General features: G+C 43.2%; 2 protein-coding genes across 2 annotated transcripts in view; one reads left to right on the forward strand and one right to left on the reverse strand.

Moving 5' to 3' along the window:
• The window catches only part of ATG14 (autophagy related 14), a 35711-nt gene extending 21435 nt beyond the window's left edge, over window positions 1-14276 (forward strand). The window contains exons 6-10 of the mRNA XM_019645192.1: window positions 328-557; window positions 2862-2979; window positions 4298-4388; window positions 4467-4552; window positions 11327-14276. Of these exons, the coding sequence (XP_019500737.1) occupies window positions 328-557; window positions 2862-2979; window positions 4298-4388; window positions 4467-4552; window positions 11327-11633 (832 nt within the window). The 3' untranslated portion in view covers window positions 11634-14276. The remainder of the gene's footprint in view (window positions 1-327; window positions 558-2861; window positions 2980-4297; window positions 4389-4466; window positions 4553-11326) is intronic.
• Window positions 2964-17890, reverse strand: part of FBXO34 (F-box protein 34) — a 90556-nt gene continuing 75629 nt past the window's right edge. The window contains exon 3 of the transcript XR_002124348.1: window positions 2964-3046. The gene's annotated coding sequence lies outside the window, so the exon portion shown is untranslated. The remainder of the gene's footprint in view (window positions 3047-17890) is intronic.

Genomic DNA, 17890 nt, shown 5'->3' on the forward strand with positions numbered 1-17890 from the left:
TATAGTAAGTATCAATAGATCCAACCCACATTCACAAAAGCTTTTTGGGGTCCTCAGAAAATTGTAAGCACATAAAGGGATCTTGAGACCAAGTCATTTGAGAACCTGATATTTGAGGCCTTCGTTCATGGTGCCACCGTCCTCACACAGGTGTGGGCTTCTGTACTACAACTGATGTGATCATCTCTGATAGCAATCACTTATCTATGTTTATTCCAAGTAAATTCCTGGCCTCATGTGCATCTTTTCAGTGTTCTACATATCTGACAAGTATACACTCTTTAAAACCCAGTCCCTTGAAATCCGCTTGCATCTTCTGGTTTTTAGAGATCCCGCAGATGTGTCTTCCGAGAGTGACAGCGCCATGACCTCCAGCACTGTGAGCAAGCTTGCTGAAGCCCGGAGGACGACCTACCTGTCTGGGAGATGGGTCTGTGACGACCACAATGGGGACACCAGTATTAGCATCACAGGGCCTTGGATCAGCCTTCCCAACAACGGGGACTACTCTGCCTACTACAACTGGGTGGAAGAGAAGAAAACCACGCAGGGACCTGGTGAGAAGCAAAATAGTCTTTGCAAACTTTTATAAACACACACATTTTTTAGATGAGGCAAAAATGTATGTTAACAAAATGAACAGTTTTAAAGTGAACAATTCAGTGGCACTTAGGACATTCGTAGCGCTGCACTGCCATCACCTCTATCAAGTTCTAGAGCATTCTCATCACCCCAAGTGAAACCCCAGGGCATGAAGCCGTCACTCCTCACCCCTCTCTCCTCCCAGCCCCTGGAAACCACTAGTCCACTTGCTGTATAGTTGTGTCTGTTCTGGGTAGTTCATATAAATGGGATCATACAATATGTGGTCTTTTCCATCTGGCTTTTCTTTTTACTTAGCATGTTTTCCAGGTTTATCCACATTGTTGCATCTATCAGTGTTTCATTTTTTTTTTATGACTGAATGACATTCCACTGTATGGATAGACCACATATAGTATATACATCTGGATGGACTGAAAACATACATATTTTAGCTACTTCACTTTTGGGGGGTCCATATTGCTTTATTTGTATAACAAGACCTCACTATTTAAAGAAGTGTATTTAGCCTGAGTCCCATTTGTATAGTTTTTAACATTGTAAAGAGCTTGTTTTAGCAGTTCTAAATGAAGATTGAGTATAGCAATAGAGAAACCTTTTAAAACTCTTGCAGCTTCTCTTTGGTGATGGAAGATTATTCATTTACTCATTCAGCAAATTTACGTGCTTTCTGTCATGCGCAATGCTGATGATACAAAGGTAATGTTACCAAGACAGGTGTAGTCCTTTGTCTCTCTGTGGGGAGAAGAACAGGAAGCAAGTAGTGATCAAAAGTTCCATCCCCGGAGTGTGCCGGGGGCAGAACTAGCTGCAGAGGAAGGGGCTACTTTTCCACGGGGCAGTCAGGGGAGGCCTCTCTTGGGAGGTGACGTTTAAGTTTGGCACTAGTTCTGATAAATAATTATCAGGTCCAAGCAGTTCAGACTTTCATTTCATTTATGCTAGGCCTGTTCAGGCCCATTTGCTTAGGTTACATTTCACTCAGCAAAACCATAAGCAGTGAAACATTAATGTCTGGCCATGGACCTTCTATTAGTAAGGAGTACCGTATTTGCCGGCGTATAAGACGATTTTTTGGCCCTGAAAAATATGCCTCCAAGTGGGGGGTCGTCTTATACGCCAGGTACACTTCAGATAGACTGCCCATAGTGCTTGCCCCGTGCCATAGTGGCCTCCCGATGCCCGCCCACTTCATTCCACATACCGTTCAGGCATCAGCAGCGCTGCTGGGTGTATGCTCGGCTGTTATGCGATTTTGCTGTTATGCGATTTTACCACACTCGCAAAATCGCACACAGCCGACCATACACCCAGTATGATAGCGCAAAATCGCGAATCGCGATACCATACTGGGTGTATGGTCGGCTGTGTGCGATTTTGCGAGTGTGGTAAATTCGGGTTACCGTATATTTCTTTATATATGCATTGAAGATTCGCGATTTTGCGCTATCATGGTGCCTGTTAGAATGTTGAAGAGCTCGCACTTGCGCACTAGTGAGGTCCCAGGGAGATGCTGATGCAAGGGTGGACCAGACTGCTATAGTGACAGGGCGGGCAAACAGGGAGCAGGGACCAATCAAATCAGGCTTTGTATACAGCCAACAGCCAACCACAATACTGCACCATTGTACAGTGCAGCATAGAAAATGTCGACCAGTCAAACCCCTATCATCCCTATCATGGCACCAGCCAAAAGAAAGAAGTATGATGCAAATTTTAAACTGAAAGTTATAAACTTTGCTAAGGAAAATAATAATTGTGCTGCTGCAAGACAATATGGAGTAACAGAAAAGATGGTTCGGGACTGGAAATCAAATGAGAAAGCATTAAAGAGTATGCCAAGGGGTAAGTGTGCATTAAGAAGAGGCACCCCACACTGGCCAGAACTCGAAAAACATGTAGCAGACATGGTGGCTCAACATCGCCAAAACGGTTATGTGGTGACACGAAATACAATACGCTTGTTTGCACTTCAGTGGGCCAAATCAAATCTGATATTGTTTTACCTTTTATTTGGTGTGTGGAAGGTGTGCGGAAGAGGGGGTAGTCTTATACAGCGAGTATATAACAAACTCTGTATTTTGAGTGGAAATGTTAGGGGGTCGTCTTATACGCCCAGTCGTCTTATACGCCGGCAAATACGGTAATACATAACCAGGAATATAGTGATAAAATTAGAAATCATAAAATGTAGCTTCGTTCATATTTTTGTTGAAATTAAAGTTGTTTTGTGTGTGGCTGTTGTCTTCATACTTTAGACATGGAGCATAATAACCCCGCTTACACGATCAGTGCTGCGTTGTGCTATGCGACCCAGCTGGTCAACATCTTGTCTCACATACTCGACGTCAATCTTCCCAAAAAGCTGTGCAACAGGCAAGTAACTGAAGTGGTGATGTCTTCTTTGTCATGGATCTCTCATGTTCTATTGTTCTTATTTATTCTGATTAAATAAAAAACAAGAATTTAAGTGTTACCCAGACAGAAAGTCTGACTATTAAGATACTGAGATAAATTTCAGAAGCCTCATGTGGTGCAAATTGGTGTTATCTTACAATTGCACATGAAGTGTTTCTCTCACTTGAAAAAATAATCAAGGGAACACCAGGATACTCAGAGTGTATGCTCATGTGCAAGAATTGGGTAAATTGAAACACTTTTAAGTGGTTTTTTTTTTGTTTGATTTTTTAAAATAAAAACGTGGTTTAAAATTCAAAAAAATCTAACGGTTTCAGTTGACCTGATTCCTACTAAGACCTTCCTATCCCCCTCCAGTTATCCTTGCATTTCAAGCAAATATAAATATGGTTACCATCTCCTCCCTTTAAACACAAAAGTATCATGCTATACTGAGGTGTTTTGCATCTTTTTTTTTAAGTTTGTATTTATTTAGCAAATATTGAGTGCTTACTATGTTCCAGGCACTGTTCTAGATACTACAGGGTATAATGGTGATGAAAACATAATCCTTACCCTCATGGTACTTAATTTTAATGAAGGACAGATAATCAGCAGTATGTTTAGATGGTGACAAGCACTGTGGAGAACATTAAGGCAGGGCGAAAGAAGGGATGTGGAGGCAGGGAAGGGCTTGCTGTGTGCGGGTGGGCAGGCGTGTGTGGACATGTGTGTACCCAGGGAAGGAAGGGAGAGTGGACCTTGGGAAAGAGGCTGTGGGCAGAGAGGCGGGCAAAGCCCCCGGAAGAGTGAGCTAGCTGTGAGGAGAGCAGTAGAGACCGAGGGCAGCGAGGAAGGTGGGGGTGGAAATCGTGTGGGTCCTGTAGGGCCACGTGAGCCTTCAGCCGTCATTCTGCATAAAGGGGACAGTTGCCGAGTTTTCTTTTTTATAAATGTTCCAGGATCTTACCTGTCCTCTGTTTATATTTCAGGAATAATCTTACACATCCATCATTTCATTAGTATGAAGTGTTTATGTAGATACATTTTCAGAAGTGGAGTTGCTTGGTCAGAGGGTCTAGGTATTTGTAGTTGTTATATAGATGCAGTGAAATTGCTCCACGAGGGCAACAGTTCATTCTTAGCAAGTTTCTAATTACAATTTATTAAGAGGCGAAGGCTACAAGCTATGTTTTATACTGAGCTGTAGTGTAAAGCATACTCTTCAAAATGAACATTTTAACATAGAATTTCCTCAAAAACGTACAACTTTACACATTATATGTTTGTTTTACAGTGAATTTTGCGGGGAAAATCTCAGCAGACAGAAATTTACTCGAGCAGTGAAGAAACTGAATGCAAATATTCTTTACCTGTGCTTTTCTCAGGTATGAAAAATGTGCTCTGAACTAATTTTTAATTTCTTACCTGATTGAAAATAGTAATCAATTTTTTGCTTTTTTTAGCATGTAAATTTAGATCAATTACAACCACTGCATACCCTCAGGAATCTAATGTACCTGGTCAGCCCGAACTCTGAACACCTGGGCAGGTAAGAAGGGTGTTTGTTGCTTTTCTCTAAGTGGCACTGTTGTGACTACTGATAAGCAGGAGCTATATGTGTTGGCAGAGGACAGGGGCCTGTTCCTCAGCCCCAGACTCTGCTCGGGATACAAAAACCGTGCAGTCCTATACAGAAGGAGACGGGCTAATCGTAGTGGAGCCATTATGGTCCTTACATAATTATTTCTCAGAAAAAATTAATATCAAACATTTTTAATTCCTAAAATGGAACAGAAGAACCGGGGGGTGCTGGAGTGGGGCCCTGTTGTGCTGTCCCTAATGATGAAATGCCATTTCTCTGAATCCATGTCTGTTTCTTCTCTAGCCCTGTCGGTTTTTATCCCGTTTCTTACACATTTTCTTTGGTGCCTGCTCCTTCCTTCCCATCATAACAGTTCTTCCAATTCTCTTTTTGTCACTGAGTCAATCTGGCTTCCATTCGTTGGAGATGGTATGAGATGTTTATGGGGTGAAGTAGCGTAAAAACAGGAGTCAGTAACAAAACAGACCAAGCAGGACTGGTCTGTGGGGTCTTTTCAGTCTCTCAGCCCATAAAAGCTTGACACAGAGGAGGCTTCTCTTTGATACCATCCTAGCGCTCCCCCCTCTAGGTGCTTATCTTTGTTCCTTGCTCTTAGCAGCCTGTCCATGCATTTCTGCAGATATGACTTGGTTAACGTATTTGAACTTTTGAAAGAGGACAAACACAAATCAAAGGTAGGAAAATTCTTGTGGGACCCCCTCCCCCATCATTCCATTTGCTTTGACATTGGAACCAACACTCAAGGGGAGTCCCCTCCACTGACCAGGGTGCCTGGCTTTCGCCACACTGCAGTGAACTTTCTGTGGTAATTAAGCTGCCCTTAACCACTGTCTTGTGTTGCTCCCCTCCCTCTGCCCAAAACAGTAGTTAACTTTTCTAGGACATAGAGTCCTTTGAAAAAAAGGTATGACCTCTCTCCAGGAAGCTGCACATACACCCAGAATTGTGTGCCATTTTATAGGGAGTTCATGTCCCTTGCCCTGAATCCCATTAGTTCAGGAGCCACAGAAACCTGTTAGAAATCCATCCCAGTTTTAGTGGTTCATTTCTATGGGTTTGCTTGCCAAACCTTCTGTACCTTATTTGTAAGGAGTTCAACATTAGGAAATTTATCATTAATAATAGCACTAATATTTATGAGCACTGGGCCAACTACATATCTTAAATCTAAGTAAGATTATTATTCTAACTTACGGGGTGGGGTGGTGGTAATTGAGGCTGACCGTGGTCAAGTCACTCCTGCTCATGGCCAGAGCCAGTAAAAGTGGTGGAGCCAGGTTCCCAGCACACATCTGGCTGATGACAAAGTAGTAGATACTCATGCTTTTAACCAATGCACATTACTTCATCACATTAAAGAAGAAAAGCATAAGATCAACCCAATAGATGCCAGAAAAACAGTGAATCAAATTCAGTTCCTGTTAATAATTCAAGGACACTATTAGCAAATTAAGCAGAGATTATTAATAAAGGATATCTACCATAAACATAAGGGAAAAACTATACTTAATGACGTTACTTATATACATACTATAAGAGGCTGACCCCTGCAGTCAGGAAGAAACTGGGATGCCTGCTGTTACTGCTATGTTAACATTGCTCTGGAGGCCCAGCCAAAGCAAACCATTTTAACAAAGAAGTAAGGTGTATTTATATTGGGAAGAAAGAAACTAAGTTGGCATTATTGTAGATGGTATGATTATTGAACTAGATATCCAAAAGAACTAAGGAACTATTGGAAGTGATGGTTCATATGGTGGCAAGATAAAAGATCAACATACTTAAAAGTTGCTTTCTTGTATGCCAACAACTTCTTTACAAATATAATAGAACAAAAGGTCCCTTTAACTGTAGCAACAAAAACTATAAATTATAGAGGAGTAATCTTACAAAATATATGTAAATTTACATAAAGAAAATTATAAAACTTTAAAAAAATTATTCATCCGGTAATTCTTGAACGTCTGCCAGGCACTGTATGAGGTGTGGGACTGAGTGAGTCAGGGCCAGTGAGGACCATTAGGGTTCCAGGATGGGAAGGCCCAGTATTATAAAAATGCCACTTCTCTCAGAAAGGAAGCCTGGTTAGAATTTCAACAGCTATGTCATGGAACTTTGACAAGCTGATTCTAAAGTTTAACTATAAAAGAATCTGCAAGAAATTTTGAAACATTATAATAAGGGATGGGCTTGGCCCCTTTTAAAACATAGTAAGAAGGCACATAAAACAAGGTGCTGTTAGCATGCAAATAGGTGGAGCAATTAGAGGAAGAGAACAGAGTGTTGAAAGAGACCCTGTGAATGAGAATATAATATATGGTAGGAGTGGCATGTGAAATCATAACAGCTCAATGGTGGTGGGCCAGTTGGGTAGTCATATGGGGGGGAAGTGGACTCACCACATTCCATGTACAAAAATTAACTCCAGATGATATAAAAGACCTTAATTTAAAAAACTATAACTAGGAGGAAAGATAGTATTTTATAATCATAGAGTGGGAAGGGAATTCCCCAAAAAGCCACAAACCCCAAAAACCATAAAGGAAAGGAGTTACACATCTTACTGTATAAAAACTCTAAATGTCTCTGGTAATTGAAAGCATAAACAAAGTTAAAAGACAAGGAACTGATATGTTTTTCAATCCCTATAAGAGACAACAGGTTAAAATCTAGACTACTTAAAGAAATCTTTCCATCAATAAAAGAAAGGCAAACAACCTAATAGAAAAATAGAGAAAGTATTCAAGCAGGCAGGCTGTTCACATAAAAGTTCAAATGAAAAAAATCTTTAGCCTCAATCAAGAATAAAGAAATGCAATTCAAAACGGATTTCCATTTTTTCATCCATTTGGCAAAAACAAAAGAATTGATATCCAGTGTTGGTGGTGGTTTAGGAAAATAGGCAATTGTGTACCAGGGGTGGACTTCCTTGGAGGATCTGAAGTTTTCTGCGGGCTTGCCCCTGAGTCAGCCCTCCATTTAGCAGGCCTGTCCTTCAAAAGTACACATACACAGCCAGCTATCGTCACAGCTGAGTTCCGGGGTTGTGAGCCAGGAGGTCCAAGCTTCACCAGTCCCCTTTTCACACCTGCCCCAGTCAGACCTAGAGAGATTGGGAATGGAACCTGGATACACTTCCTGTTTCCACTGAGACCAGCTGGACTGAGGATTCCATCCTGAATCCAACATAACCTTTTTTTCCTTTGAAATAAATTCAAACTTACAGAAAAATTCCAAAAAAGAAAAAAAAAATAGTATGAAAGACAAATATACCCCTTACCCAGATTCTGTTTTACCCCACTTGGTTTATCATTTGTGCAGTTGCTCGCTTGCTAGTTGTTTCTATCTCCATTGATAGAATGCTTTAATCTGCCCATATGCACATTTTTGTCAGTGGACCAGATAATGTCCTTTATAGCATCTCCTCCCTCCAGTACAGGAGCCAGTCTAGAATCAGGTGTTGCATTTAATTGCTCTCTTTAACCTCCTTTAAATCGGGAACATTTTCACTGCCTGCTTTGTCTTTTATGACATTGGCATTTTTCCTTTTCTTTTTAATAAAACTTTCATTTTGAGGTTGAGTGTTTCCTCGCAATGAGGTTCAGGTTATGCATTCTAGGCTGGAGCACTGCCTACATGGGAGTGTCTCCTGGATATCACATCTGGAAGGCCCAGAGTGGCCACCTGTCCCTCATTAGTGATGGTAATTCAGTCACCCAGTCAAGATGGGTTCTACCTTCTCCACTGTATAATTCCTATAGTTTCCTTTCCTTGCATTGTGCGGGGAGAAACTTTGAGACCATGCAGTTGCCTGTCTCTAATCAGAACCCCCACCCCGGATTTAGTGTATTGATGAGTCTTACCTGACCCTTCACCGTGATGGCACCTACGTTTAACACGTTATCATCCAAATAGACTGCATTAGGGTTCACTCTTGAGGTTGTACATTCTATGAGATATTTTTGAAATAAGATATTTTGCAAAAGATACTTTTAAAAAGCCAAAAAGGTAATTTTGTTGCCTTAATTGATAACTCCCCACAGCATCATGAGAAAATAAGTACTCTGGCTTAAGGGTCTTGAATAAAAAGATACCCATTATTCAGCTAAATTGAAAATTAAAGGAATTATTTTATAATCTGCATTCCCCAAAGACATTAAGCAGAAAGACTTGATTCTTTTGCTAGTTAACTGTGTGATGTGTGTGCGGCACAGGGTGTGCCGTGCGGGTAATGGATTAAGCTGAAGTGATGGGAGAGGGGCAGAGTGGAGAAATGTCAGCGGCCTCCGGAAGGGGTCTCTGCTGCTGCTCCTGGTTCTCAGCCTTATAGGTTTCTCATTGGAACTAAAATTGTTCAGACCGGCCTCTTTGGGAATCATCCACTCATTTGTTTTCCATTTAAAGCACTTATGAGCACCTGCTCCGTGTCAAGTAGAGCCTGCCCTATAGGATTCCACGGCAAGAACTGGAGTCCAGGCGCCTTCTAGCAGGGGGCTCTGCCTGGAGGAACTTAGCATCTCCCCCCTCGTATCACTCCTGCCTGTCTCCTGGAAGGACTCTTAAAGAGGGAATCTGGGGACAATAGACAAGGAGGACCCCAAGGGCAGATAAGGTCCTGGGGGGTTTGGGAGGCTTCACCTGATGGTAGGTGCGGCGGTCCCTGGACAGAACAGAATCAGAGAGCCTTGATTTGGGAAAGGAGGGAGCCCAGCGAAGGTACCTAAATTGTGAACATCTTTTAGTCGGCAAACATCATGAGAAAGCGGCAGCTCTCTGGCGAGATGAGGCAGATGAAGGATGGGGCTAGTTAGGATGTGCTGGTGGTGCCCTGAGGACCTGAGCTGGGGGCACGTTGAGGATGGACAGGGGGTTTGTTTGGTGGCACCAGGTAGGAGCATGAGGGCAGGGGGAGGAATCCCTGCAGGTTCGTTTGTAGACTGGCTCAGATGTCTGAGAAGTTAGCAACACTCAGTCTGAGGTATCTGGCAGGCGGGAGGGTGTTTGGGAGTGGAGCTAGGAGGGGAGGAATCTGAAAAAAATGTCTGTGGAGTAGACCTGTTTGCCAAGGATAAGAAAAAGGGAAGGGAGAACCTTAAGGAAACAGAAAAGGGATACTCAGAGCTAGGATACTGGTTATTGGTTTGAGCAAGTTTCAAGGGAGGAAGGAAGATTGTGGGAAGAACTCCCTCCCAATTGTTCCTTCACCCCTTGCAAAATCAGCACTTCTGGGCAGGGTGGAGGCCTGGTAAGCTTGGCAGCCACTGGTCTGAGGGCTCGCTTTGAAATGTAAGTTGCTTGGAGGGGAAGCCTTGTGGGACATCTTCCAATATATTGGGTTGTCAGAAAAGTCATGACATATTTTTTCTGTTTTTTGTTGCAAAAATGTATCAGTGACTTTTCCGACAACCCAATAATTAATACTTGTAAAGCCATAAAAACAGTGCCCAGAACAGAAATGTTAGCTGTTACTAACCGTTGCTATGTTCCAGCTGGGAAGCAGGGTTGTCTTGGAAGAATGAAAGCTACTTGACCTGGAAAAAGTGAGCCAGAAGATGCAGGTCTGGTGAGGTGCACTGGAGGCCACCTCTAGGCTTTTATTTATCATTATAAAGCCTGTGAAGAATTTTGGACCATAGACTAAAATGGCAGGCTGTACAATTCTAGGATATTTCTCATTTCACGTTATTTTTGCTAACTTCTGTCATTTTCCCAAAACTAATTACCAGCGAACCAAGACATTGGGGGCAACAGCAGAGATAGGGGTTGTTGGAGTGACTTGGTCCTCCCCTGTGGCTGGTTGCAGGGAAATGCCCTGGAAGGGGCAGTTGGTGGAGTGACTGCCTGCCCCCCCCCCCCCCAAGATGTGGGCCTGGCTCCCCAGGCAGAAGCTGATGGGCACTTGGAAAGGGGGCAGGGGAGCAGCAGCAGGGGCCTGTGTGGGCTCTGCTCCCCAGTCAGCGGTGCTGGGGAGCGGTGGGGGTGAGGCCTGAGAAAGCAAGGCTATTAGATTTGGAGGCAAGGACATTATTAGAGACCTTTGGGAAATGAAAATAGTTTTCTCGTGAAATACAGTGCAGAAATGTGCACTGTTCCAGAGGAATATATTCTAAATAATTCTGTGCTATAAACGTGTCCCTGGAAAATGTGATACCTTAAATGTGTGCGGGAGCTGCTGACACCAGTCCCAGGAAGCTTTGTTAACGTGCACACAACCATGTCATTTAGCTCTCGAGTCTGGAGTTTAATAACTGGGGGCTTCCATAGGCAGAGAATATCTGTACAGTTTTCTCTGTATACCACATAATACTTGTTCCATTAACATACCAGAGTCTATACATTAGGTGACTGTTTTTGTCAGAACTGGCGCATTGGAATGCATAGATGCTGACGGCAGTTGTTTAAAACAGGAAATCATACTTTGGACCAGCATGGATAGTCTGAGTGGGTGGGGTTTTCCCATCCAGAGTCTTCACAAATAAAGCAGGTAGCATTGAGGAGAAGTGTGGTATCGTGATTTTATTCATTACTTAGATGGCAGTTATTATTTAGATTAAAAAAAACCCTCAATTATAGACCAACAGTGAGTGGTTACAGTATAGACTTAGGAACCAGGTGCAGTGACAACTGAGTCTCCTGCATCTCATCAGGTCTTGTCACCCACTGTCGCGTGTTGTGAGAATGGTGGTTGTCTTAAAGAGGCCCCTCACTGTCTGCACACAGGTCGGGACCCTTTGAAGTGCGAGCAGACCTCGAGGAGTCCATGGAATTTTTGGACCCGGGAGTCGCTGGAGAATCGGATGAGAGTGGAGACGAGCACATAAGTGATGAGGAAACGGACCTGGGCACGGACTGGGAGAACTTGCCGAGCCCCCGGTTTTGTGACATCCCGTCCCAGCCCGTTGAAGTCTCCCAGAGCCAGAGCACCCAGGTGTCCCCACCCATCGCCAGCAGCAGTGCTGGCGGGATGATCTCCTCGGCTGCAGCCTCAGTGACCTCCTGGCTTAAAGCTTACACTGGACACCGTTAACGGGCATAGACCGAAACATGCCAGATCTGCGTCAAGCAAGTACACTAGTGACCTTTATGTATTTAGGTGAGATCGTGCCTGGAACAAAAAGAGGTTCAACTGCTGCTCTTTTTAAAGCAGGGAGACAAGCGTTTCTATTTGTCAAATGGCTGACGGTGGTTACTGACATGCTTAAGATAATTAATAGAACAGAGGGGTCAGAGGTCCTTCTACCCACACGAGTGCACGAGGCCAGTTCTGTTGAGGCAGAAATTCCTTGGGGTTCCCTCTGATCACAGGCCACAGGACCCACAGACACAGGCTGACATGTTGGTGCTTGTGATGCTGAGACTGTTCTGAACACTTTACGTTGTAGAGGTTGAATCACAAGGAAGTGATTCTTGATGATCAGGACTTGAAAGATAAAAACTATTTAATATGAGTTTGTTTTTTATGCCATCATTTTTGTACAGAGAACCAGCAGGCAATTTGAAATACTTGATTTCTTTATAATTTGATCATGTTTGGTTTTTAGGTCAAGGATTTCGGTTTTGTTTGGAAAGGGTGTTGTTTTTTGGGGGGCGGGGAATGGGTAGTTTAAAAATTATTTCACTTGTGCTGCTCTGTTGTAGTTCGTCAGACATTCCTGTTTTTCTTTCTCCCCACACACCAAAGAAACTTGTCTTTTTTTCTTTAGGACCCACATCCATGAACAGAAGAAATTCTAGCTGCAATAATGTCCTAGAGATTTTAAACCTAGTTTTTTGTATCCTGAGAGGAATTAAGTTCATTCTTACCTAGATTATTGAATTCCTACCACTCACACTATGTGCATTTTGAAATGGAACTTATTTTCTGTGCGTGAAAGGTTAAGTCATGAAGGTTGTTCACTTGTGGAAGCCGAATTGCCTGCCTGGGCACAGGTTAAAAGCCACTTGATGAAGTGGCCTCCGTTCATTCTTCTGGTGTCCCATTTCTTTCGAAGGGATTAATAGGCGGCAGGCTTTTCGAGGGAAAACCATCCTGCTTGTTTGCTTCCTAGAGGTCTTTGTTGCTGTAAGTACACTACCTTCCCCCAGAAATGCAGAGCAAATCATTACAGCTGAGGAAGCCCAATGGGAGAAGATTCCCTCACCAAGAGATCCTTCAACCAATGTCTCTTGTCATTCTCTTAGTGACAATCTTATAAGAAAACCGTAGAGAGGCATTATGTACAAATATGTAAGTAGTTTTTATTTTTAGTAGCTGCAAAAAAAAAAAAATCCTATGTAACAACTACAAAAAGAAATCCTATGAAAAATTCCTAACAGGCATTATTACCATATCTTGTTAGTGTGATTAGCATGATAGTACCTCAGATAAATCACTGGGAGGTTTGCCCTGCCCTAGCTTCATTTCCCATTATAATGATTATAGATGATACTTGGCCTCCAAATCCGAGGTGCTATATAGATTTTGCTATTGGTATATTTAGTGTTTTGTAGAGTTTTGAGTAGAGTTGCGGAAGGGTGTTTATTCCTATCAGGGAGTCCCAAGTTCCCTGACTGTCTGACTTTCCCACTTGGGGAGGAGACAGGCTTTTCTGTTTTAACTGCTCTGTTTCCAGGATGGCTGTGCTTGTGTTGTACCATCCAGGCCTGTAATTCAGAGAGTGGGTGTGACAGACTTGAACAAATACCAAATGAACTTAAAATCCCATGAGATAAGAATTGTGCAAGCACTTCCTACCCTCAAAAAGAAGAGCTTGGCCTCGAGAGTTGGAGCACTGGGATTTGGGTCCTGAGGGTAAAGGCTGACTTCAGCTGAAAGATGCATAATAGTCATGGTTTTTTCCTCAAAAAAGCCTCTTACGAAACCGTGAATTGAGATGAAGCTAAAGAATAGAATCCAGAGATCACAAACTCCTGTCTAGAGTAATTCAATAAACCTAATAAGGATATGGGAAATTTAGGGATTGATAGGGTATATTTTGTTGTTGTTAATATCACCTAGAGGCACTTTACTTAGGGTTAAATGATCAAACCCTTTAGTGGTTATGAACACCAACATACTGGCTTCAACTGCTGAGGTATTTTGGTTTTCATTATTTTGCACTGGATCCACCCTGTAAATATTCTTAATTATACATTTCAACCACTGTTTTTCTACTCTCTTTGCTGCTCATTAAAATCGTTCATGTAGGTGCCAGAAACGTATGTAAACAGCTTTTAAGAAAATTAAAGCTGGTTTTTTTTTTGTTTTTTTTTTTTTAAAAACAAAAAGCCATAGAACTTGGTCCTGTTTTCCATATTAAAATGATTTGTTGAAACAAGTTAATGCTAATAAAAACCCAGAGGCACCAAATAGGCTGCTTGAAATGGTCTGTTAAACACTTTTTGTAATGGAATATGACTAAGAAAAGTTTTGCACATCTGCAGATTAAGGCGAAAAACAGTATGTCAACATTGGGTATAGTGGACAGCATTCATTTAAGGATTCATGGATTGATGATTTGGGAAAGGGCATTTGGTAGCATGCTGTTCAAAGAACTACAGTATTCGAGAATCTCCTCATGGTGTCATGTTGCAGGAATTTGCCATTGCTCTGCAACTTTCAAGCCAGTTTGAGTCATACAAATGTTTTCTAAACTTTTATTGTATTATTGCAATAAATCTTTTAACAGTACTTTGCTAATATGTATGTCTTTTTCAAACTCTGATTCTGTTCATTCATTTCTACTGATACGTTGATGGTAGCAAGAATGAGATCTAACCCTGGAGTATTTTATATAAATTATAGGATTTTTTATTATTTTTGGAATTTTTTTGCTAGGTGAGGAAAAATGCCTGCAAATGTATTTTTTTAATTATAGATTATGGTGGTATTAGCAATAGTCCCGTTTAGTAAGCTGGGAAACTGGTTGCTTACTAGTTGCATACTTTCTCTAAAGATGGATTTTTCTTTGGTGCCATCACGTGATGCACACGCCCTACAGGAACTTGGTGTCTTGTGACAGCCCCCTGGGGAGGGATGAAGGGATGGACCTCTAGGTTGCCCATGTGGAACCTGCCCAGACTTTCTTCAGGATGGGAAAGAGAAATGTCAGAGGTTAGAGGGAGTCCGTCAAGCTGACTGGAGAACCAACCGTTTTGGAGAATCCCTCCCCCTTTTGGTTTTGTTTTGATAACTAGTCTCCCCCAGGTGGATAATCCTGCAGGTGGACAGGGATACCAGGAGTGAGCACTGGGAAACAGCCAGGCAAACTTGGAGAGATGGCGAGGAACAGCCGCTGTGGTCGTCCTACCCCTTACCTGCAGCAGCAGGCCAACCACAACAGAAGGAAAACAGGCAAGGATATGAAGGTTCCCGAATAGGGTGTGTACTGCAGTTAGTGTCCTCACTAACTTAAGTTAGTGTCCTCACTAACTTAAGATAAGTTAAAAACATGCTCTCATCTAGTGTGTACAGGGAGATTCCTGGCCCCCATGGCTGAAGCAGATGGGAAAGAGAACTTTGTCCTTTGTGGACAAAGGAGGTCATCTGAAAGTTGCTTCAACAAAACGTACAAGGAAATTTGAAACTGGGCTTCTAAGCAAGTCATCTGAACCTCAGCTATGAAATGCTCAATGAGAATGCTCACCAGTGCGACATTACAAAAAGCTGATGAGAAAATACCCTGGAAAAGAGGTTCATAACCTGCTTAGAGTTACACAGATAATGTGGAATTCTTCTATTTATTTTTTTTTTAGCTGAGCCATCCTGCCACCTGTTGGCAGCTCAGCGGCTGCTCAGCTCGGGCCGGGACTCGAACCGCTGTTGCTCAGAGCTCACACTCTTGAGCGAGCTCTTAACCAACTGAGTCACTCAGCCGGCCCTGGAATTTATTTTTAATCTAGAAACCACCAGTTTCTTTTTTCCAGGGATAATCTTTTTCTGGAATAAAAGGGATGATAAACAGCAAGAGCCACATCAGTGACTGGTTGATTTTTGTAGGAGGGAATGAGATAATTGGTGGGGGGAATCTGATGGAGATTTTGAATGGTCCCCTTTGAAAAGTGAGAAATAGGAAGTAGATACTGGACAGCACTAGGTAAGTGTTAAAATGGGCTCGAGCCAGTTGAGTGCAGAAAGCTCAGCCACTTAGGGCCCTGTGGCTGAGCATTAACACAGGCAGATCTGCCTCAGGTCATTCATTAGCTCCCCCTCCAGTGTGGCTTTTTAGTGTTTATTGTGTAACTTCAGAAGACACCTGGATTTTCCTCCCCTTCCCAGCACCTTATTTTCCTACATTTGAAAACATTTATCGGGGAGACATTTCTAGAGCATAAGCAAGTATGTATGTAGCTCTGAATTTGGGCAAGAAAGTGCCAAGTGTTTCAAAGTACCAGGTGGAAGAGGCAGGCCTCTCATTCCAAAGTTGATTAAAGTGCTAGAAGCAGAGCACATCTTCTATGTCAGCAATTTAAGAGCTGCCTCCATAGTGGGAAGGACCGAGTCTAACACCCACCCCAGGGGGAAGTACATGGATTTTCTGGCTCGGGTACTGGTACTGGCTTTGGTTGGGAGCTCTGCTTCCCACTTGAGGGACTCTGCGAAAAACCTGCTAAGAGCTGGAGAACTGCAGAGGTCTCTAGCAACGCACTCAGGACCTGCAGCTCCGACATTTCTCCACAGCCTTGCTCCTCATGGAGTGATCTCTGCACCTGCAGTGCCGGCATCACCTGGGAGCTTGTTAGAAAGACAGGATCTTGAGTGACATCAGCATCACGGTGGAGTGAGATGGAGTGATGCTGTATTTCCCCTTTAAGTTACAAGTCAAACAACAAAGGACCCTCTGCTCAACACACAAACATCTGAGAGATCCATGTAGCGATACATCTGAAGGTGGGCATATTGGAACGAGCAGAGGCGGTAGGAAGTGGAGTAGGTCAGAGACGGGACCACAGGTGCAGTCTGGCGCCCACCGTGGGCCTAACTGACATGGTCGCGCTGGAGATCTCTGGCTGCAGCCCTCACACCGCAGCCTGGAGAGCAAGAGGGGCAGAAGCAACATTCCTGCCTCAGCAGTCAGTACCCACAGCGGCTACACCCAGGGACAAGGGTGGAAACGCAGCATAGCGGTGTGGTAGGCATGGACTGGCAGCCGCCATTACCAGTGAAGAGGGAAAGCCGCCGCAGACTCGTGAACCTGCTTTCCCTCACCCACCCACTGCGGTGGAACCCGATGAAGACAGCTGAGATGCCTCACATTGCACAGTGTGGCTGGCAGCCACTGCTACCAAGGAGCCGGTGCCTTGAACTTGCAGACCCTGAGCCCACCGCCTGCCACATCCCACCATGGGGCTAGTGCCCTGAGACTGAGGCCACCTAGACACAGGGGACACCCACCACCTTGAGGAGTACGGGGCATTTTCCATGACTGAGGCAACACTGCCCCAACAAAATCCCAGAGGTGCTAGTAATACAGATAAGAGAAAACAAAAACTTGCGCTTTTGTACCGTCTACAAAAAAATGAAAGACAGACCTCTACTTATCAACCTTTTCAATGAAGAGCAAAACAGTAACTAAAAAAGTAAAAGTAAAGAGTTCACTACCTCAAATACACAGGCAGAGAAATAATCCATCAAGTACCATGAATAACTAAGATGACAAAGTAACACAGAAAGAAAATGACTTCTCCAGAAACCAAACTCAAAGACATGGAAGGCTGTGATTTAAATGGCAGAGAATTCAAGATTACAGTTATGAAACAACTCAATGAGATACAAGAAAACTCAATGAGCTTAGGAATAAATTAATGAACAGAAATAATATTTTGCCAAAGAGTTTGAAACTAGAAGAACCAAACAAATTCTGGAGAGAACGAATATCTTTAAAAAATGAAAGAACTCTACAAGAACTATCTGACACCCTTAGAAAGAGCAACATAAGGGTAATGGGGATACCAGAAGAGAAGGGAACAGAGCGCCTATTGAAAACAATAATCAGTTGAGAACTTCCCAATGGGAAGAGCTGGACCCTAGAATTCAAGAAGCTAACAGAACACCTAATTATTTCAAAGCAAAAAGACCTCATCCAAGACACATTATATTAACACTGTAAAAGTTAATGGACTGTTGGGCCGGCCGAGTGGCGCGTTGGTTGAGAGTTGGCTTGGGACGCCGGCTCTGAGCGGCAGGGCCCTGGTTCGGATCCCACATGAGGGCCAGTGATGCTGCGCCCTCTGCAGCTGAGATGGTGAACAACAGCTTGACCTGGAGCTGGGCTGCCGTGGGTCGCCAACGGCATAGGCTGCAGT

Source organism: Hipposideros armiger, unplaced genomic scaffold, assembly GCF_001890085.2.
Source record: "Hipposideros armiger isolate ML-2016 unplaced genomic scaffold, ASM189008v1 scaffold_5, whole genome shotgun sequence".
Classification (NCBI taxonomy): domain Eukaryota; kingdom Metazoa; phylum Chordata; class Mammalia; order Chiroptera; family Hipposideridae; genus Hipposideros; species Hipposideros armiger.